Here is a 22,909-nt window from a genome sequence, read left to right on the forward strand (position 1 = left end):
AGGAAGTGATAGTGATAGTGCAATTCTGGTTCAGCTGGCTGCCTGATGGTATTCTGTAGACTATGTGAAGTGGAAGGGATTTTTATCTAAGAATGTAAATGTTGGATAAGTTATGGTAAATTCAGGGTATCCACAAGAGGAAAGAATGGTCTTGAAAGGATGACGTTTATTATACTTACATGTTCTAGAGAGGGAGTCATCACATGTCATATAGAGTCATAAGGGAATCACCAGTGTTGGTCAGGATGCAGAAAAGAGTGAGGGGAAGGCATAGTCCACAGTGTTTATTGGGGTTTCCATAGGAAACGATGGCAGAGCAGACAACATGGATTAGGACTGACTAGTTTGAATAATACCAATGAGCTGTGGGCTATCATAGTGGTCTCCAGTTGCCTTGAACCTGGCCCTAGGATGATTTAAAGAAGGGTAAATATTGTCTTGATGTATGAAAGTTAGATAAAGTGGTGACTGTGCCTACAGGTATGGAAGTAGTTTATTTGTATATGAAAGACATACTCCCAGTCAATCCCTTTATTGTCTTTAAGAAAGAACTAACCCTTGGAGGTGCAGCCTTTCCCCAAGTCTTTAAGAACCCCCAAATACAAGAGCATCAAGAATACATAAAATAAACTGGGGGCATATCTCAGTGGTAGAGCACTTACTTAGCATGCTTGAGATCCTGGGTTCCTTCACCAGCAACACACACACACACACACACACACAAGCACACACACATCACAAGAATCAGAAAAATAAGAAATATTATGATTGGCCCTGTGATGAATGGATACCAATTAGACAAATACGGAATCTAAGAAAACATGGAAAAGGATCTAACAGCTCCCTTATAGACTGTATGTACTTTCTAGAGCTGCTATAACAAAGCACAAGTACTGGTAGGCTTAAAAAATAACAATTATCTATTCACTGTTCTACAAGCACAAGTTTGAGATCAAGGAGTCCACAGGGAGGGCTGGGTCCTCCTCTTGTAGATGTCCATCTGTCCTAGTGTCTTCACATGATTTTCCTTCTGTCTGTGTCCTAAATCTCCTCTTCTTATAAGGACACCAGTAATATTAGATTAGGACCGACCCTATGACCTCATTTATCTTAATCACCTCTAAAAACCCTATCTCCCAATCCAGTTACATTCTGAAGTGCTGAAGTTAATGAATTTTGAGTCCAATGAAGCCCACAATGCAGAGTTGAACCCTGTGCATTCCCAAACCAGAGTTCTGTGGAAAAGATAATCTAAAGTGGGTGCTATGTAGCAGAAGGAAAGAGAATTGCAAGGTGAACCTATAAGTCTGTGGATGTGGCAAGGCCTTAGGGTGCGCTGAACCACAGGGCTTTATAACAACCAATCAATGGAAAATAATTTGTTGTACCCAGTAACCAGGCACCTTGACTCCAAGCTAGAGCATAACAGAAAGTTGCAGAGACCCAGCACTGTGATTTGCATTTTTACTGATCTGACACATCTGGAGTTTAGTTTGAGTCTGATGCAGTAGCGCAGGTCCATTCAAGGACCATCTTCCCTGATGCTGCGGGTGAAGTGAAACCCAAATACGTCACCGTCCACATCCCAAGAATCTTGAAAGAGCCTTCATGAAAGAGCAGAAGCTGCTTTAGCAAAGAAGATGACTTCCTATGCCTGTTTGGTCAGATAGCCACCAAGACTAATACTAGGAGTACAATCTCTAAATAGAGTCTCACTTGGAACCAAGAAATCATCTCCCATGCATCTTTATTTTTCATCTGAAAACAGGGATAGGAGGGCCAGTTTCACCAATTTAAATAAGTTGACAGCACTTATTCATATTATTTATTAATATAAATAAATAGTGCTCAATAGATGTGGGTCTTCTCACTTGTCCACACCCCACACTCATTCCAGGGTCGTTGGAAGTGAAAAAGGGATGTATCATTGTTGGAAGACTGCACTAGGAAATTCTGCTTCGGTGAGAAGAGACTGTCAACCCCTTGACCATGACAACTAAAATCCTCACTTTTGGCAAGTCTTTGAATCTCTCTGAACCTCAGTTTACTCCAAGTATAATGCACACTTCACAGAATTGTACAGATTAGCAGAAGTCATTTGATATTGTTTAAAGAGTGGGACTCATAAAAGATGCTCAATAAATGCTGTACTTTCAGTTCTGAAACTCACAGAAGCAAAGAGTAGAATGGTAGTTACCAGGGGCTAGTAGAGAAAGGGATTTGGGAGATGTTCAAAGAATGGAAATTTTCAGCTGTCTGGGTGGAATTAGTTTAGGAGATCTATTGTACAATATGTTGATTCTACCTAAAAGCAATATATTATACACTTAAAATTGATGATAGATTATAAATGTTCTCATCTCCACAAATAAGTATGTGAGGTAATGGATATATTAAGTGGTTTGATTTAATTGTCACATTATATATACATATGTCAACACATCATGTTGTACACCATAAATATATACTATTTATTGGTCAATTAAAAAACTCATGAAGAACCTTTAAAAATAGTGTCAGTCCCTGTTCATCTAAAGGGGAGGCCAGAATTAGAGGATCCCTCAAAGTTAATGTACCTTGGCATTATAATGTGCCTCAGACATACGTACACCTTGGTTTCAGAAAAGACTTTTGGTCCTAAGGTATCACTAAAAATATCAAAGGAGAACCTGGGGGAAATTTTCCACTATCTCTGCCTGCCTTGGTAATGAAATGAGACCACTTTGGAAGTTAACCCTAAATAGAGGCTTTCATGGTGATTTCTTCAGATGATCAGCATCAAAAACATTTGGAAACTTATGAGAAATGCACTATTCCCAGAACTACTGAAGCATAAATTCTGGGGTAGGTCCCAGCCATCCATGTTTACACAAGTCCTCCAGGGAATTCTGATGCAATCTAGTTTGAGAACCATGACTCTCTAAGCTCGTTGATTCTGGAATTCATGGATTCTGGAATTCAAGTGCTGCGAGCACTTGTGTAGAGAAGACCCCTTTAACAGATGAGCATTTGCTACCAGATTTCCAAGCAAGAGATGAATTGTATTAAATAACTTGTTTTTGTATTTGTTCTTTTTAGATACACATGATTGCAGGGTGCATTTTGACATATTATACATACATGGAGTATAACTTTAATTAAGATCCCATTCTTGGAGCCATGATGTGGAGTTTCACTGGTCATGTATTCACATATGAACATAGTTTTTTAGTACGAGTTGCCCTTAGGACTAAAATATTTGGGTTAGGGAGGCAATGTGAGGCTCTTGTGCAAAAAGGACACTCACCAGCAACCCTCATAAAGAGTCAAACAATGCCGGCCCTGTTGACTTCATCCACACCTCCCTAATTCCATTCCCACCAACATAGTGAAACAGTGAGTGACACCTCACTCAAACAACTTCATGCACCAAATCACAATCTGGAGGTTAGGTGTGATTATCTTGGAGTGGGATGAGAGGAAATGTTAATAGACTCCTCTCCTCCAACCAACCATACATATGATTTTCTCTCAAGGTTTGTTTTTGTGAAGCAACCATATATCATTAAGGGGATGGTGATTTCAGTATCATCAAAGAGTGGATTCCTGTGGGTCCCAAAGGTAAAACAGTCCCTAAGTGAACAATAGTGTCTGACTCAGCTACAGAGAAGTAAGCAGTGCTCCCAGGTAGGTTCAGGATCCACTTCATTCTTCAGGGAAGGAGATCTGCCTTTTCATTATCATCTGTATTTAAAGAAGCTTTTTGGCCCAGTAAACTGTGATTTTTCAGTTTTATAAAGTGAGCATTAATAAGCAGTCATTCTATCCCATATATAACAAAATCTTTAATTTGAGAAGAAGAATAGCTCTTCATACTCTTCTGAAATAATTCAAGTATAAATTATCAGTTACCAGTCGGTGGTTACCCAAGGAGCAGTTTACTTTAGCAGGACATTATGTAGGCAGAGCTACTCACCTCATGTATACTATAGGATTGCATTTGAAAATCATTTTCATTATTAGCTACATTTTTAGATGGGGTCTCACTATGTTTCCCAGGTTGTTCTCAAACTCCTGGGCTCAAATGATGCTCCTTCCTTTGGCTCTCTTGTCGCTGGGACTACATGAGTGCAACACCATGCCCAGCTTGAGTTACAGTTAAAAGAAATTGTTTAATTTGCCAGATTTTATCCTTAACTATCTTGGCCTCCTGCTCCTAATCCATACCTTGTGCTAACCAGTTATGTATTTATCTATACTCTCTGGATGTTAGAGGTTTCAATGTTTTTATTATTGCTGAACATATTTAACTGATGAGACTGTAATACAGCTTAATATAGCATCTGTATGGCATCTTTCATGTATGATCTCCCATTCCCTTTTCAAAGTGCCTTCTTTATACCAAAGGAGGCAGGGAGATGCTATAAACACGAAGTTGTCCATCTTTCAAAGAGAAAAATACACAGTTGAGACAAAATAATTTACCATGATATATACAATAAATCATTGGTTAAACCAGAAACAAAATCCAAGGCACTTTCCATTTCATCCACTAGCTTTCAATCCTCTCCTTTTACGCTATCCAAGCTCAAAACTTACCACAAACTCCACATAAGACAATCCTCTGAGTAATGCTAGCCATGTGAAAGTCTCCACTTTCCCCTCTTCTTTGCTCAGATTAAGAATGCACTTTAAGAGTGCTCACTGGGTTTCTTTTCTTCCACAAGAGTAAGCCATCTGTTAGTGTCAAGCTACTTCTTCTATTTTCAAGACCTACTCTCAGCTCTTTTCCAAGCTACCCTGAAATCAGTCAATACTAACAAGTTGAATTGAACTTCAATAGAAACATATTATCAATAAGATTTCACAGGTAGAATTTTAAAAATTAATTAAATTTAAATTAAATAAAAATGATTTCCTGCTAGCAAATCAATTCAATGAAAAGTACATTGTTTTCACCTAGAAGCACTGAGCACCTCCACCTGGAACAGAGACCATGCACTTTAACCTTTGTCAATAGATGATTTGCAATCAAGACGCCTGACAAAGAACAGCTGTGGTCACATGAACTCATGAAGGATCCCAGACTAATGATTTCAATGTTTTTTTTGGAGAATACAGTGGTATTGAGACGACAGATACCCTGACAGGTGCATTTTCTGTCAAGTGACAGTGACAGCTTCTAAGTCCATATATGTCCACATCAGCACCATGAAGCAAAGTTGCCTCTGACAAATGCATTCAAGTTCATTATAATCACCAGAGGGTATAGTTTCTACAGTCACACACACACAAAAAAAATGGTTAACCAAGGACCAGACAAAGTGTCTGTAAATAAAGGCTGCTATCATTCATTTAGACAAAAATAAATAAATAAAAATTTCCAAGTGGCTAAAACATTCTAGGAACATTGAATGTCAAAATGAGTAAAATTCCAAACATGAGGAGCACACAAGGGGAATCTTTAAAAAGACAAAAAATTCCCTGGACTCAAGATTATCTTATTTCCCCACTGGCTTGAGTCTTGGCCTGGGTCCTTCCCTTTTCTGAGGCCTTTGCTTTAAAGAGCAAATGCCTAGGACAGGGACCCTATCAAGTTCCCATCCCCAGCTTCTGTGTATCCATTGGTTTGTCAAATTGATATTTCTTGCACTATAAAAAATTTGAGAGTGGTATGATGGTGGGATAAAAATTTCTAAAAAAAAAAAAAGAGATGTTCAGATATGGTTAGAAACAGAGCAAAACTCTAACAATAATATTCAAGGATTACAATGTAGACACACTGAATCTACCTGAGACAGACTTGCAACAGATACCACAGGACTTCTGTTTCTTCATCTGATTTTTCTGGATATGACTGAACAAACTTTCCCTCTGTGACTCTACTTTGTACGGATGAATGTATTACACTGGCTTCAATACATAAGTTAATGGCAAAATAATGATTTTCCTTCAGCTAGTCTATAATTACACATATACATATTTATCCAACTAGGAAAAATTTACAACTATCTGGTTTCCTTTCAATGCCACAGAATGGGACTGAAGGGAGATGAAGATTCCAGCCTTGTCGAGTCTATAGCAGAAGGTAGGGCTCAGGCAAAGTATGCATGGCAAAAGACAGCCACAGCTAGCAGGATGATGCCATTGATGTTCACTATTGTCCTCCACAAAGGCTTCTCGGAGGTGTCTGTCAGCTTCATCTTCATAGCTGCCTCCTCCTCCTTGGTCATCTTGGGTCCTTTCTGGTCCAGCCCACAAAACAGGTCATAGGCCCGCCTGAAGCACCCTTTTCTCTCCTCAGGCACTTCTGTGTCAAGGAAAAGGCATAAAAGAATTATTGGATGCAGAAGCAGGAGAGATGAGAAGAGGCTTCTAGGAAGATGCTATACCATGAAGCATCTGCATTCCAAAGAAATTTCCCAATTTTCTTGTTTTTAGGAATGGGAATAGTATAGAATTTTCAAATGAACAAGACAATGTTACTAGATGGATTTTATATCCTCATGATCAACTAGCCTGAGTGTCATCTCTATCAGGACCAATGGAATGTATTTTGATTTAAAAAACTTATAGTAAGTAATAATTTATGAGAGAGAAATGTCACAGAGAAACTGTGACATGAAGGACAGGGAAAACCCGCCTCTGAAATACATAAACTCATAGCTGTTTGCTGCGTTATTGAAAAGCAACAGGGCTGGAATGACAGGAGTGAATTGGCTACATCTGTGAATTCTAAGCCTCCACATCAGATTCATCTAGTTGGTGAGTAAATGTCTGAAGTGTCCCTGATGCAAAGTAGCAGGATCAACTCTTCTTGGCCTTAAGATCTGATGTTGCATATCAATACTGCTGAATCAAACCATCCAGTTGGCCCTTACATTCAAAGTGGATGGCTACCAAGAGAACTGGTTCCCTCCTCTGAGCTCAGGTGTGGCACTAGAGGTAGACAGACCCAGTTTACAATCCGTCTCTTCCACTTACTAGACATGAAATCAAACACACTATATTTTTGGCGCCATCTTCAGAGAACACTTTCTGCACTTTCCCATTTTTACAAGTCATAGGCTTTCTAAAAAGAGTCATAGGGGTTGGGGATATAGCTCAGTTGGTAGAGTGCTTGACTCACAAGCACAAAGCCCTGGGTTCAAATCCCCAGGACCACAAAAAAAAAAAAGAAAAAAAGAGTCAAAATTTTAGAACTAGAAAAATCCTTCGTGATCCAGGGCATACATCAGAATTGGTACCAAGTCTGGCCTTGTGACCTTGAAATTAATTTCTCTTATCTTTTGGGTATCTGTGAAAATGGATAAATACTGTCTTCTTTATTGTATTCATGAAAATTTATTGAGATATTTAATCTAATGATTTAATGAGAGGGAACTCAGCACATAGTACATATTAATAAGTAAAGACCTTCTTCCACTCTCTCTCCTTTCTCTCATGTGCATGAGACATGCCTTTTTCTGCCTCTCCCATCTGCTTCATGCCAGTGAGATGGGCTTATTGACTAGCTCACATGACAAATAAATACATGGTTATCTGAGTCAGTATAAAGTCGAGTGGTCTTGGGAAAGTCTCTACTTTTCATTTCTCTCCTCTATAAAATTGGAAGAATTATATTTACATTATCTGCCTTAAATTATGATGTGGTACAAAATGAATCATTAAATGAGTAAGTTATTTATAATTAAGATGTTATGATCACGTCATTATCAGTCATATGATGATGGTGGTGGTGGTGATGATAATAAGGGGAAGGTGATGCAATCACCAGGCTTCCTCACAGTGCTGTTTCTCATGAATGGTGCTGGTGACACCCGTGGTCCATCAACAGAGCTTAATTTATTGTGCTTTAGTATGGTAGAGTGGCATTGTTTCACCATAAGTTCATGAAAGAAAAACAATTCAAGCACTGCCATGAACCTCAGAGGTCACCACGCTAATTCTTCTCTCATTGAAACGATCCCCTCTACAATATCCCAGATAGACAAATATCTGAAACTCATCCCTTTCCAGATCAACTCAATTCGAAAACTCTTCTTTAAAATCAATCATGATGGTGATAATTATAGCCAATTCTTATAAAGAGTCCAATGCTGCCAAGAACACTGAAGCATGGGGTATCACTCAGAATACTCAAAGATGAGAAATATGAGCTTTACAAAAATGAATTCACTTGCCCAAGGTAGTGAAAAAAGAATTTAGGATTCAATGTCAGTTCCACCTCATTCCAAAACCTGCCCCTACCCTCTCACTCACTAGGGGTTGAATCCAGGGGTATTCTATAGCTCAGTCATACACACAGTCCTTTTCTCTTTTGAGACAGAATCTCATTAAATTGCCCAGACTGGTCTCAAACTTGCAACCTTCCTGCCTCAGCTTCTTGAATCACTGTGATTACATATATGCATCACCATACCCAGCTCTATAACCTAGCCGTTCACTATTCTACTTTCTTACTCTGAGTTCAAATTGGATGGATCCTTTGGTTCATCCATTTTAATTTTTTTCTCTGTTGAAAAAATAATCTCTTCTTCCATAGTAACATTCTTGATACTCAAGACTCCTCATCCATGTCCTTCTAGAATCTGATACTCTCCCTCGGTGTGGGAACTTTTTTTAAAGTAGAAGAGGAAGGGTGCACACAGGCCTAAGGTGCAGTTTTGTGGTAGAGTACTGATCTGGTAGGTGCAAGTCCTTGTTTTAATTCCCAGCACCACAAAAGGAAAAGAAAAAGAAAATGGGGCCATGTTCATGCCTGCCTGCTCCAGGAAAGCAGGAGGGAGCTGCCTGTTGTCAGCATCATGGTCAGCTGTCTGTGGCTCCGTGTTCCTCCAGACCATTAACGGTTTCTCCCTTGTGGTACCTCAATTTGTGTCTGTAATGTGAGATAATAAGATCAAATGACCTTTATGGCCCTTTCCAGAGCTAGAATTCTATGACATTCCTGATGGCCAGATTCAAAACTTGTTCTGCTTCATCTGGTGTTCGTTCTACTTCAGAAGAAGTCATGAGCTCTCCAATGCAGTACCAGCAATAGCATATGATCTAGAGCTCTCCTACTTCTGCACACCACACACATCCATTCTCCATGTGTGTACCTCACCCATATAGGGATGAAAGGTTCCAGCACTGAAGCCAAAGAACACATTAATTCAAAGGGCAAAAGCCTCTAGGCACTAAGCATCATCTTAGGCTTCTAGAGAAATATGATTTTCTAAAACTGATATGGTAAGACATAAGATCCCAAGAGCCCTATTTCATTCTCCTAATGTTACTAGAATTGAACAAAGCTTTTATTTCATCTGTTCTGTTTCCAAGTTATGTCAGAAGAGCCCTGACCCTTCTCTTACCCATGACCATGCCCCAAAGCATGGTCAAGTCAGGGTGCAAATTTCTCATACACTGATTCACTGATCACTGTAAATTTGAGCAGTGAGGCAGCTGAAATGGCCCTGGGCCTCCTTCCCTGACCTCAAACAAGAGAGAACTTTCCAAAATCCACTTATCCATCTCATCCCTCCTCATTACTCCTAGGGAAGAGATCTGAACTTTGATGAAAGCTTTAGACAGTCTTGCTGTTATAAAAGTAACTTTAGTGGGGTTGTGGGGGTGGTTACCATGTCTCAATGGTCAGGGGCACTCGACCATTGAGACACATCCCAAGCCCTATTTTGTATTTTATTTAGAGACAGGGTGTCACTGAGTTGCTTAGCACCTCACTTTTGCTGAAGCTTCCTTTGAACTTGAAATCTTCCTGCCTCAGCCTCCCAAGTCACTGGGATTATAAGCATGCACCACTGTGCCCAGCAAGAGTAACTTTTAATGGCTTGGAAATAAGCTCTGACTCATAAATCACCTATTTCAATGGTATCCTTTGGGGATTCTCGGAGGTCCTCCTCTTCTGCATCCAGGTCAATACGCTCCTCTGTACTGTTGCGCAGGCTCCAACACAGACGATAGAGCTGTGGGAAAAGGAGGAAAGGTTAATATAAAAATCCAGTGTCCTCAGCCAAGTTGTAGGAGACCAAAGAGGTAACCATCAAGAAAGGAAAAGGAATGAGGACTCTCAGTACCAACAAAGAACACAGATAACATTACCACCCACAGCATTATCTCTATACATATTGGAATCTTCGATGTAAATCATACACACATATACATGTTATATGGAGATTCAGAAGTTAAGAGACTGCCTCAGATAAAGAAATGTTTGTCCAGTGATTTTCTTTTACACATAATAATTGAATTTGTTCCTTTTAGCACTGGTACTAGGAAGTAAAACTAGACTAAACAGGCATTTTTCCAGACCAGTAGTGTGAGATCATAATTTTATATTATGTTATACTATGGGGATAAGAATCTACCAAGGAATACAGCAGTTGGCAGAATAAAGACAGCTAGTGCTAGTTTGCTCCTCCATGGGATGGAAACAAAGAAAACCAGTGTGTAACTGCTCATGGAAGTGAGGGGCTATGAATGAACACTGGAAATTGATAGCATAGAAAATTAAAACTGGTGAATTCTAGAGACAAGGGAGGATAGTACAGCAAAAGAGGTAGGAATACCTCAGCTCCTAGTGCCTGACACCTTGGTCAGGGGAAGGTACTGATCCTCCAAGGAGGTAAAGTCTACAAAGAAAGAGTCATGGCATGGCACAGAAGGTTGCACCCTGCAGACTAACGGCTTAAATAGATGACCTGGACTCTGCAGAGCAAGCTAGCTTTAGAGAAGGAACTTGTTGAGCCTCCCAGCAAACCCTCAGAGTACTATAGCCAGGATCCATCTTGAGTAGGCTTCTATTGTTAGGAACTAAACTGGTCTGGGGTCAGAAAACACAGTAAAATTTCAGTGTCCCAATGAACATTCTTGTGCACTGACTGGGTAGGCAGTGGCCAAATAAGCCACTCTGACTTGGGGGAGTGTCCTGAGCAAAAGTTTGCTTCGAGATTTATGCAGGGGTTTATTTATAATTTATTTATTTATGATTTATGTATGCAGGTAGCATAGACTGCAATATATAGGAGAATGTAGGGGACAGTAGTTCAGCAATTCTCCCTTCTGTGTCACCCTTGAAGTGTCACCAGCAGTCTCCAGTCTGAAATCATGAGGATAGAGGTTGGCAAATTATTTGGTTCCAACGACCGAAAGAAAAGAATAATGAATTTTAAATTTCAATGTGAGTTTAAAACTCACAGAAAAAAGAATTTTAAATTTTAAATGTGAGTTGTCACTGCTCTCACGTAGAGAGGCAAACCTGTTAGAACAAAAGCAGATTTCTCAGTGGAAAATATGAGCACCAGGAGAGTATGGAAGACTTTTTTCAAATACTGAAAGAAAGTAAATGACAATCTACATTACTATACCCAGCAAAGTTATTCTTCACATTTGAATGATAAATAATGATCTTCCATGATTATCATAAACAAAGAGAATTTATGACCACTAAGCCAGCACCACAGAAGGTACTTAAGGGAATTCTATACCTAGAAGAGGTAAGAATGATAATCATAATTATGAGAGCACAGGAAAGAATAAATTCTCACTAAAAGAGTTGTTAAGCAAATGAGATACATACCAATCCTCATAAAATTCCAATGACATTCTTCACAGAACTAGGAAAAACAATCCTCAAAATTCATATGAAAGCATAAAGACCCAGAACAGCCAAAGCAATCCTGGGCAAAAAGAATAACACTGGGGGGATGTTAATCCTGGTTTCAAAATATACTACAGAGCAATATTAATAATATATTAAAACAGAGTGGCATTGGCATAAAAATAACCAGTGATTTGATTAAATAGAATAGAGGGAACCAGAAATAAAACCCATGCTTCTATAGCCAACTGATTCCCAACAAAAGAGAAAAGACAGCTTCTTCAACAAATGGTGTTGGGAAAACTGGATACCCACATGCAGAAGACTGAAACTAGGGCCCCTATGTCTCACCCTATACAAAATCAACTCCAATAAATAGATAAACTAAACTCAAAGTGATCAAAGATATTAAGGTAAGACCTGGAAGCTTTGAAATGACTAGAAGAAAGCATAGATATAGCCACAGGCAACAATTTCCTAAATAGAATTCCAAAAGCCCAAGAAACAAGAAATAATCGACAAACAGGATCACAACAAATTAAAAAGCTTCTGCACAGCAAGAGAAACAATCATAAAAGTGAAGAGACAACCTACAATATAGGAGGAAAAAAATCCTTTGACAAAGGATTAATATCCATAATGCGTAAATAATTTTTAAAAGTTAACAACAAAGGAACAAGCAATCCAATCAAGAAATGAGCAAATGATGTGAACAGACACTTCTCAGAAGACGAGTATGAATGGCCAATAAATATATTTTAAAATGATAAATATCTTTATTCATCAGGCAAGTGCAAATCAAAACTATACTGAGATTCCATCTGACTGTGATATAGTCAGAATGGCTATTATAAAAATGAATAGATAAATAACCAATACAGGCAGGATATGGAGAAAAAGGAGCCCTTATATACACTCTTGGTGGGAATGTAAATTAGTTGTCACTATAAAAATCAGTATGCAGTTTCTTAAAAAAACTAAAAATAGAATCCCATACAATCCAGCTATATCACTCCTGGATATATATCCAAAGGAAAAAAGCATACCAAAGAGATACATGCATACTCATGTTTATTATAATTTATAATTATAATTCATATTCATAATTATAAAGCTATTGAATCAGCCTAGGTGCTTGTCTAGATGAATAGATTTTTTAAATGGTATATATACACTATTGATATTATTCAGTCATAAAGAATAATGAAATCATGTCATTTTCAGGAAAATTATGACATGAAGGATATTATGGTAAGTGAAATCAGCCAAGAAAAGAACAAGTATGGCATGTTTTCTCATGCTCATTGGTGACTATTTTGCTTTCTTTACTTTAAAAAGTGTAGAGTTAAATGTGTTTGGGGCTGCAAGACTGAGGCATGGGAAAGTGATAGCTCCATCAAAGAAAGTCTGTGACAGATACAGTAAATAAATAAATTGTGGTGATTCTGCAGTTATAAAATCAGTTTTTATTTGACATATATGTTTGTCACAGCTTTCAAAAATTTGGCAATGCAACTATAGGTCTCTTAATGGTTCTGTAGGTCCTTGTATTCCAGTATGCATGAGTAAAGTACCAATGAAACATTTTGTCTTTTTCTATGGGTATATATGACCTTCGGTTAACTTTCTACTTCTGTTTCCTTGGAAACCTGAAAAAGGTGGAATGCCGTCTGGATTGGTTTTGCAGACTTAGATTGCTTATAGTCCCATAATTACTCATTTTTCTAGATTGGGAGGGATACGGGGAAAAAAAAAAAAAAAACCTAAACCAATGGAAGCACCTAGATTTAAAGAAGAGTCCTTTTAATTTATGAAGTCTTAAATCAATTGGACCTTGACATCGTGCTACAGTTTGAATGTCCCATCCAGAACTTATGTTGAAATTTAACTCCATTGTGACAGTATTAACAGATGTCAGCATACTACAGTGATACAGGCACATTACTGTTAATGGCAGCACAATTCATAAGAATCAAGTCATGGAACAACCCCTGGTGCCCATTGACAGACAAATGGATAAAGAAAATGTGGCATGTATACACAGTGGATTTATACTCAGCTATAAAGGAGAAGGAAATAAAGTCACTTGCTGGTGAATGGATGTAACTGGAGAACATCATGCTAAGTGAAATAAGCCAGATTCAAAAAGTCAAAGGTCAACTGTTTTCTCCCACAAGCAGAAGTTAGAAACGAGGGGAAAACAGTTGGGGAATCCCATGAAAATAAAAGGGAGATCAGTGAAGTAGAAGAAAGAGATTAGGGTGACAGAGGAGGGATGAGAAAAAGGAGGAACCACAGAATGAAAGTGATCAAGTTATGTCACATACATATATGAGTGTACCACAGTGAATTCCACCTACCTGAATATGTATAAAACACCAATTAAAAACAATGAATGGGCTATCTTTTCTCCAGTGAATGCTTTGGCAACCCTTGTCTAGTATGAGATAGAATGTATTTATGTGGGTTTGTCCTCTGTGTCCTTCTATTACTACCCTTGGGTCTATGTGGTCTGTTTTGGTACCAATACCCATGCTGTTTTTACATGCTATAGCTCCGTAGTACAGTTTGAGAGTCTGGTATTGTGATGCCTCCTGCTTCACTTTTCTTGGTAAGGATTGCTTTGTCATATTCTGGGTCCTTTTATTTTTCCAAATGAATTTCATATGATTGCCTTTTTCAAGTTCTATGAAGAATGTCATGGGGATTTTAATAGGAATTGCATTAAATTTGTATAACACTTTTGGTAGTATGGACATTTTGACAGTATTAATTCTGCCTATCCAGGAGCATGGGAGGTCTTTCAATCTTCTAAGGTCTTCTTTAATTCCTTTTTTTAGTGTCTTATAATTTTCATTGTAGAGGTCTTTCACCTCTTTCATTAGATTGCTTCCCAAGATTTTTTTTTTTTTTTTTTGAGGCTACTGTGAATGGGGTAGTTTTCTTACTCTCTTTCAGTGGTTTCATTACTGATGTCTAAGAATGCATTTGATTTATGGGTATTGATTTTATATCCTGCTACTTTTCTGAATTCACTTACTAGTTCTAGAAGATTTTTGGTGGACTTTTCTGGATCTTCTAAATATGGAATTATGTCATTGGCAAATAGTGATAGTTTGAATTCTTCTTTGCCTATTTTTATACATTTAATTTCTTTCTTCTAATTGCTCTGGCTAGAGTTTCAAGGACAATGTTGAATAGAAGTGGTGAAAGAGGGCATCCTTGTTTTGTTTCAGTTTTTAGAGGGAATGCTTTCAATTTTTCTCCATTTAGAATTATGTTGACCTTCAGTTTATCATACATGACTTTTATGATGTTGATGAATGTTCCTACTATCCATAGTTTTTCTAGTGTTTTGTACATGAAGGCGTGCTATATTTCATCAAATGCTTTTTCTGCATCTATTGAGATGATCATATGATTCTTGTTAAGTATATTGATATGATGAATTACATTTATTAATTTCCATATGTTGAACCAAGCTTGCATCCCTGGGATGAGCACCACTTGATCATGGTGCACTAACTTTTTAATATATTTTTGTATGTGATTTACCAGAATTTTATTGAGAATTTTTGCATCTATGTTCATCAGGGATATTGGTCTGAGGTTTTCTTTCCTTGATGTGTCTTTGTCTGATTTTGGTGTCAGGGTGAAAGTCACATGTAACAAAATAAAATTAAGCCTTTATCTCTCACCCTGCACAAAACTCAACTCAAAGTGGGTCAAAGACTTAGGCACTGTAGTACAGAGACCCTGTGACTACTAGAAGAAAAAGTAGGTCCAAATCTTCACCATATTGGCCTAGGATCTGACTTCCTTAACAAGATCCCTAAAGTGCAAGAAGTAAAATCAAGAATCAATAAATGGGATGGATTCAAATTAAAAAGTTTCTTCTCAGCAAAAGAAACAATCAATAATGTGAAGAGAGAGCCTACAAATTGGGAGAAAATCTTTCCCACATGCATCTCAGATAAGGCATTAATCTCTGAGATATATAAAGAACTCAAAAAACTTAACACCAAAAAAAAAAAAAAAAAAAACCAAATAACCCAATCAATAAATGGCTAAGGAACTGAGCAGACACTTCACAGAAGAAGACAATCAATCAACAAATATGTGGAAAAATGTTCAACATCTCTAGCAATTAGAGAAATGCAAATCAAAACTACTCTAAGATTTCATCTCACTCCAATCAAAATGGCAATTTTTAAGAATACAAGCAACAATAAATGTTGGTGAGGATGAGGGGGAAAAGGTATACTCATACATTGTGGGTGGGAATGCAAATTAGTGCAACCATTATAGGAAGCAGTATAGATTCCACAGAAAACTTGGAATGGAACCACCATTTGACCCAGCTATCCTACTCCTTGGTTTATACTCAAAGGATTTAAAAACAGCATACTACAGTGACGCGGGCATATCAATGTTTATAGCAGCTCAACTCACAATAGCTAAACTATGGAACCAACCTTTGTGCCCTTCAACATATTAATGGATAAAGAAAAGGTGGTATATTACTCAGCCTTAAAGAAGAATGAAATTATGGCATTTGCTGGTAAATGGATTAATTTGGAGAATATCATGCTAAGCGATATAAGCCAAACCCAAAAATCCAAAGGCTGAATGTTTTCTCTGATATTTGGATGCTAATTCACAATAAGTAGATTAGGTAGAGAGGAGTGAAGGGAGGGGAAAAGGTATAGGGGAAGAAATGATAGTAGAATGAAACAGACAGTATTACCTCATGTACATATGTGACTGCATGACCAATGTGGTCCTACAATATGTACAATCAGAAAAATAAGAAGTTGTACTCCATTTATGTATGATTTATCAAAATGCATTCTAATGTCATATGTAACTAATTAGAGCTAATAAAAAATTAAATTAAAAAAACAATGAATAAATAGAAGTAAGATCAGTAGAGTAGAGGACGAAAACGGGCAGGAAGGAGAGGAGGAAAAGTGGAAGTACTGGGGATTGAAATGGAGCAAATTATATTCCATGTACATATGAATATGTCAAAATGAACCCCACTATTATTTATAACTATCATGCACTAATAAAAACATTTTTAAAGGGGGATAATTAGATCTTGAGGGCGCTCTCCTTATAAGGGCATTAGAATTCACCATTGTGGGAGCACTTTTCTGAAAAAATAAATGTTTGACTTCTATTCATATTTCTATCTATCTATCTCTCCTCTCTCTCTTCCCCCCTGATCCATTCTTGCCATATAATGCCTTCTACAAGGTTATGATGTGGCAAGAAGGTCCTCACCAGATGCACCCCTCAACCTTAGACTTACCAGCCTCAAGAACAGAAATAAATAAAATCTTATTAAATAAATAAGTAATAAATTCTTATTACTTAAAAACTACTCAGTATGTGGCATTTTGTTATAGCTTCAGTAAACAGAATAAGACATATTGTTAGAAATGTCTTTAATTTTATGGTGACTTTGTTGACTTAATCAGAAAAAATCAAAAGATAAATCATACTACAAATTTTCTTAAGTGTAGAGATTTTTATAACCAGGACTCAGAAGCTTCAACTATGGAACTGTTACAAGAAACACTAGTTCCTATTTTGAACACGGGCTTCTAAGTCAAGATAGCCCTGCACCTGCTCATGTGATCTCACTTCCCTTACACTTGAACTATCACTCAGGGAGCAGGATCCAGAGGAAACCCCCTGGACTGAATTGTGGACTCTCAGGACTCCCGTTGAAAATGTACTCTTGAAACTGCCCAGCTGGCATACCAAGTTTCCTCTACTGTGCCCTACTACCCAAAACCAATGGCAAGTACAAACTATATTATTCATGCAGGTGGGAGATGTCTAGTTGAGTTGAGGTCAACCAAGAGTGCTGCAACATGAATGGGAAACAAGGACAGAAGAGGTCTTCTGAATGGGTACTCACATGCACGTCTGGAATGGGCTTGGTGAAGAGGGAGATGACCACGATGGTGATGACCGAAATGGCAAAGAGGAGAATGGCAAAATACAAGTAGTGTACCCCACATATAATGGTGGGACAGTTGCTGGGCTCCATGCAGCTCCCAGTTCCATAGGCAAACTCAGTAATCATACGGGAAACCCCAATCAGAAATCCTAGGATGAGTCCCCAGAAGGCTCCCTGTGAAGGAAAACCCTGAGTTAATGAGCGCTGAACACACAAAACAGGTGAGCATTCTAACATTCCTAGAGGTGGACAGAGGCAAAGGAATAAAGATGAGAGAAATGGTAGCTCTGGAGCGTCTGAAGCCAGAACATGGTGGTTCAGAACAGGGCTGGGACTGTTAAATTGGGTTTCCAGGGGGTCTGCCTATCTTGATTCAGCAGCACAATTTCACCTGCATCATTAAACAAGGACTCATAATATAATGGGGTAAAGTGCTTAATAACACATATAGAATTTTAATCGCAAGTCTTAATTCTAAATTTTTTTTTTTTTTTTTTTTTTTTGTGCTGCTGGGGATTGAACTCAGGGCCTTGTGCTTACAAGGCAAGCACTCTACCAACTGAGCTATCTCCCCAGCCCTAAAAATTCATTTTAACTTAAAAAATATTTGAACTTCTCTACCTGCAGCTATTGTCACCACCTGCCTCCAGATTTCAGGCCCATTCAGATATAAAGAACTACATGTAGAGCATTTTGTCTTCTTTGAAGACACTGAAAAAGAAATTAGGTGTTTGGAGGTGGAGAAAGTAACTTTTCCATATAAAAATAATTCTTCCTTCTTTAATCCCCTTTATAAATCCAAAGTTGCTATCTTATTTTAATAACATAATGTTATATGATGTGTTTTGATATCAAATTTGGGGGTTTTATATGAGATGCACAAGAGACTAAAAGAATTAGGGGACTATTTTTCAGGGATCTTTCTTTGACTTCTTTCTTCTTCCTTCCCTTCTTCCCTCTTTCTTTGCTTTGCTTTCTTCCTCCTTCTTTCTTTCCTTTCCTTCACCTTCCTTTCTTTGCCTCTTCCTTTGCTTTTTTTTTCCCCCCCTTTTGGTCTGCACTCACCTAAGGTCCACATCTACTTCTGAAAGCTACATATTAAGTGAACCAAATCAGAGTATGCTCTTACAAATGTGGCCAAAGTGAATCTTCAGGATTTTGTCAGGGGTTGTTCAGTCCCTTCACTAGCCACAGATATTCCTATACTTTACATTCCAAGTGTACTAAATTACCAGGTATTCTTTAAGTATGCCATGTATGTTTGTGTCCCAGGATCTTGTTCAGGTCATTCTCTCCATCTGGGAGAGTGTGGATAGTTCTCTTCCTGGTAAATTTGTTCTTTCTTAAATAGAACAAGCTAGAGAGAACTGGGGGGAGGGGTTGCCCTCCTTGCTGTGGCCACAGCACTGTGAACACACCTCCATGCCAGCCCAATTCTACCGCTGTGCAATCACACATCCATTTCTCTCCTTCCCCATTTGAACTGGGAACTGGAAGCTTGCCCAGAGAAGGAACAAAGTTTCATTCACATAATGTAGCTAGTGCCTGGCCCGCACCTGGCATCTGAAATTGTCTATTAAATTAATAAATGAGTAAGAAAAAAGGTTCACCATTCATTCCGCCATAATATTTTCCTTCAAAAAACATTTTTATTTTAGTTAGTATGAACAATACTGATAAACTTACCAAGAATTTCTTCTTTTTTGGCAATTAACTCCTTTTTTTTATCTTTATTCTCATGTGGATTTTTAAAAATTTGATAGCCTTTGACATTTTCTTGTGCATTTTAGGATATTTAGCATATCCCTGACCTCTAACCACTGGGTATATGCAGGGTTCTCTGAGGCAGAACTATCAAAAATGTTTCCAGACATTGCAAATGCCCTCCTTGAAAGGGGTGAAAAAATACCTCCAATGAACAATGACTATGTTCTATCTCAATTCTTGGCTTTATTTTTGAAAGTGCTTATCCATTGCTAAATTGGATATTCTTGTGGCCTGCTGCAATTCCAACCTGGGCTTTTAGACACAGTTGAGAATCTGTATTGTAAAAATATTTCAGGGAACCAGCTTTCTGCCAATTCCTACTGAGACCTGTCCAAAGATCCACATCTTTGTCTCTAACCTGTTGAGATTACTTTCTGGTTTAATTCTGATCTCTTCAAGGTGTCTGTGTGCCCAGTTTTGTATAACTAGAAAATCTGGATTATTTTCCTCTTAGCAAATGTGGAAAGAAGAGATATACCTGCTGTGTTTTGTGCACCTCAAAACTGGGTTACTTCACTGAGGTATTTCCCTGATGCAGTATACATCTGTTTCTATCCTTTTGGGAGAGAGGAAATGTCTCCAATCAAAACTATGTTATCAAATTTATTCTTTTAGACTGTAAGCCACATGGTCAGCACTGCTGCTCTTTCCCAGCCCTTCCCAGCAGATAGATGGTTGGAAACAGACAGATAAGCAACACTCCAGTTGTACAGCATATCCAAATGCATCATTCTCATTGTGCTTTGAAAACAGCAGTGCACCATACTTTTGACCTAAATTCTTTAACCTGGCTTTCAAAGTAACCATTCCTATTCTAAACTTGACCTACTTTTCCAGCTGCATCTTCCATTATTCACACACAAACTCTCTAGCCAGATGCAATTCCTTGCCAGTCCCTTGCCTTCCCCTTATCCTTCCATTTTCTATATTTGGGCAAGGCTTTTCTCCCTGGCTTAAATTCCCTCTCTTTCTTTGCCAATTTTAAGACCCTCCTTTTCCAAGGCACCTTCTCTGATCATTTCAGCTCATGTTGATTGATGCAGCCTTTCCTGAATCCCTTCCTACTTACATTTTGAACCACATTTTAAATATGTCTCAATTCTTATCTATCTTTCATTGTTTTTCAGATAAAATGTTTGAGCAACAAGACTGTGTCCTTCACTGGGCCCTGAAGAGTGCTGGCAGGAAAGCTAAGTTCACAGCACAGCCACTAAAGGTAACTTGTACTAGGATTTCCTGTGGAGCTGCTCACCCAGAGACTACAAAATTCACAGGAGATGCCATGTGGTCAGGTGAGAATCACCATGACTGGATAGAAAATGCACAAAATTAGTTGGGACCCTGTGCCAAGAGGGACAGGGGAGTTAGAGACAAAGGGGACCCAGTACCAACTCCTGAGGAATTTTTTTCTACTCTTAAAGAGTTCCTGTGCTCCATAGAGACTTTCCCATATAAACCTTTAGTGGCACATCCATTTCTGCTTAAGATCTCTGGGAAACAGAATCCCTTCCACAGAGAATATGCACAACCCCATACAGAATTCTGTGGTGGAATGGCTTTTCTGAACATGTCAGAACAATACCTACAGGCTCAGTGATTCTCTTCCAGAAAATAGCAAGCAGGAAGACAGCTGCGATGGGTGGTCCCAAGTAACTGGTGATGGACTGGATGTAATCAAAGAGCTGCCCACTCTGGGCTGACTGCACAATGGGCACCCAGGCAATGCTGATACCAATCAGTAAGAGAATGAACAACCTGAAATCAAATTCCCCACAGCAGGATGTCAATAAATAATTGTACATAAATAAATATATATCACTGTGTCCCACATAAACATACATACATCACTAGCCAACATATATGCACATATGTATATGTCCAAATACATAAATATGTAACATGACCACAGCATGGAAAAGTAATAAGCAAATTCATTCCAGAGTCTTTTTTCCTCCCTTTTCTGCCTTTAGGAACATCATCTGTGACTACAAGTAAGTGAAACACACTTGGTTTTCAATAGTCATCTAGGCCAAATCATTCCCATACAAAAATCCCACTTTGGGAGGCAGTAGAATTCAGAGACAAGGGTATACTTTGGAGCAAGACAGTTCTTACTATCTTTGTGTGATATAGAATGCAATGCTTAGCCTCTCTCTGAATCTCAAATTCTCCAACTCTAAACTGAGAATAATGTGACTGACCATGCAAGGTTGGAATAAGCATTAGTGAGAGTAAAATGCCTCGCAAATAGTATGCAGTCAATAAATAGTTAAATATACATATATAGTGTTATTATCTTCTCTTCCTTCCTCGTGATATAATTTAATACAAGCTAAAGAAAGTTCATAAAGGAACAGTCCAGATAGGAAGGGACACAGTTAGGTATTTCCAGCTCTCTCCCTCTTGACATTTGCCACATCCTAAAAGATTAGAGATTCTCTTACAAGCTCTTTTTACTTGGACTCTTGATTTAATTATAGATTAAGGGAATCTTAACAGCAGAATACAGGAAGGAGATTGGGGAGGGGGGGGAGGGATCAGAAGGGAAAGGAACTGCAGAATGAAATTTACCAAATTTTAGATAGATAGATAGATAGATAGATAGATAGATCACAATGAATTTCATTTTGTGTGTAACTATAATGCATCAATTTTAAAAATAATAAATAAATGGAAGGATGACCAGTATAGCAGAGGAAGGGGATCAGGAAGAGGGAGGAGAGGAGGAAAGGGGCAGAACTGGGGATTGAAGTGGAGCAAATTATGCTATATACCTCTAAGAACATGTACCACTATTATGTAAAACTATAATGCACTAGTGGAAGCATTAAAAAAGAAGGCTCTGATTCAGTTATCTCACATGTATTTATGGCAAAAGTCTTATACTCACCTTCACAGAGTTGTGTTTTTACATATTTCTCTTTCTGGAATTCCCCTCCTACTGCCACCTATTTACTCAAATTTGACCCACCACTCTGAACCCAGTTCAGGTTCTTCCTCCTCCAGCTTTTCCCTACTGTGCCATCTATGCTCATCTCTCCTTTATCTGAGTCCCTGATTGCTCTTACAGTCCACACGGCAGAGTCTGAAATTGTTTCATGGCACTGTGAGTTTGTACAGGAGACTGAGATAAGCCACAAGATAGTCAGTTATGGGATGTATGAAAGTATGAGACCCATCATATATTAAGACTAGGGGATCCAGACCTGTCGAAAGCAATGGAGTGGTCTTCTTTCCCATTTTGCACTTGAACCTTATAAATACAAAGGAGAGTTAATAAGTGCCTTTTTAAGAGAAAGTCAGTCAAGGTAGCAGTGCTATTTCCTATGATGCAGAGTAGTAGATTCTGGGCTGGACAGATCTCCCTTGGCTGCCATGTAACTTTTCCCTTCTTTACTACAGTATTACTAATGAGACTGGGAAGTAATAGCCCATATCCCTCCTGAACTCACTGGGAATCTTTTCTTGAAATAACATCCCAGGGTTTTATTCCACCTGCCCTGAGGAGAGTGCTTTTGCCCCATGAAGAGACTTATCAGCAGTCAGTCACACACCATAATCCCAGTGACTCAAGAAGTTGTGGTAGGAGA

The 22,909-nt window shown here is 38.3% G+C and overlaps 1 protein-coding gene across 1 annotated transcript in view; it reads right to left on the bottom strand.

The window, feature by feature from the left end:
- Positions 1–1,923: 1,923 nt before the first annotated feature.
- Positions 1,924–22,909, bottom strand: part of LOC306667384 (sodium/glucose cotransporter 1) — a 74,190-nt gene continuing 53,204 nt past the window's right edge. Inside the window, exons 12-15 of the mRNA XM_079149922.1 lie at positions 20,906–21,074; positions 17,511–17,726; positions 9,842–9,947; positions 1,924–6,295 (exon numbers count right to left, since the gene is read on the bottom strand). Coding sequence (XP_079006048.1) covers positions 6,075–6,295; positions 9,842–9,947; positions 17,511–17,726; positions 20,906–21,074 — 712 coding nt within the window. The 3' untranslated portion in view covers positions 1,924–6,074. The remainder of the gene's footprint in view (positions 6,296–9,841; positions 9,948–17,510; positions 17,727–20,905; positions 21,075–22,909) is intronic.

This window comes from Sciurus vulgaris, assembly GCF_902686455.1.
Source record: "Sciurus vulgaris genome assembly, chromosome: 8".
NCBI lineage: Eukaryota > Metazoa > Chordata > Mammalia > Rodentia > Sciuridae > Sciurus > Sciurus vulgaris.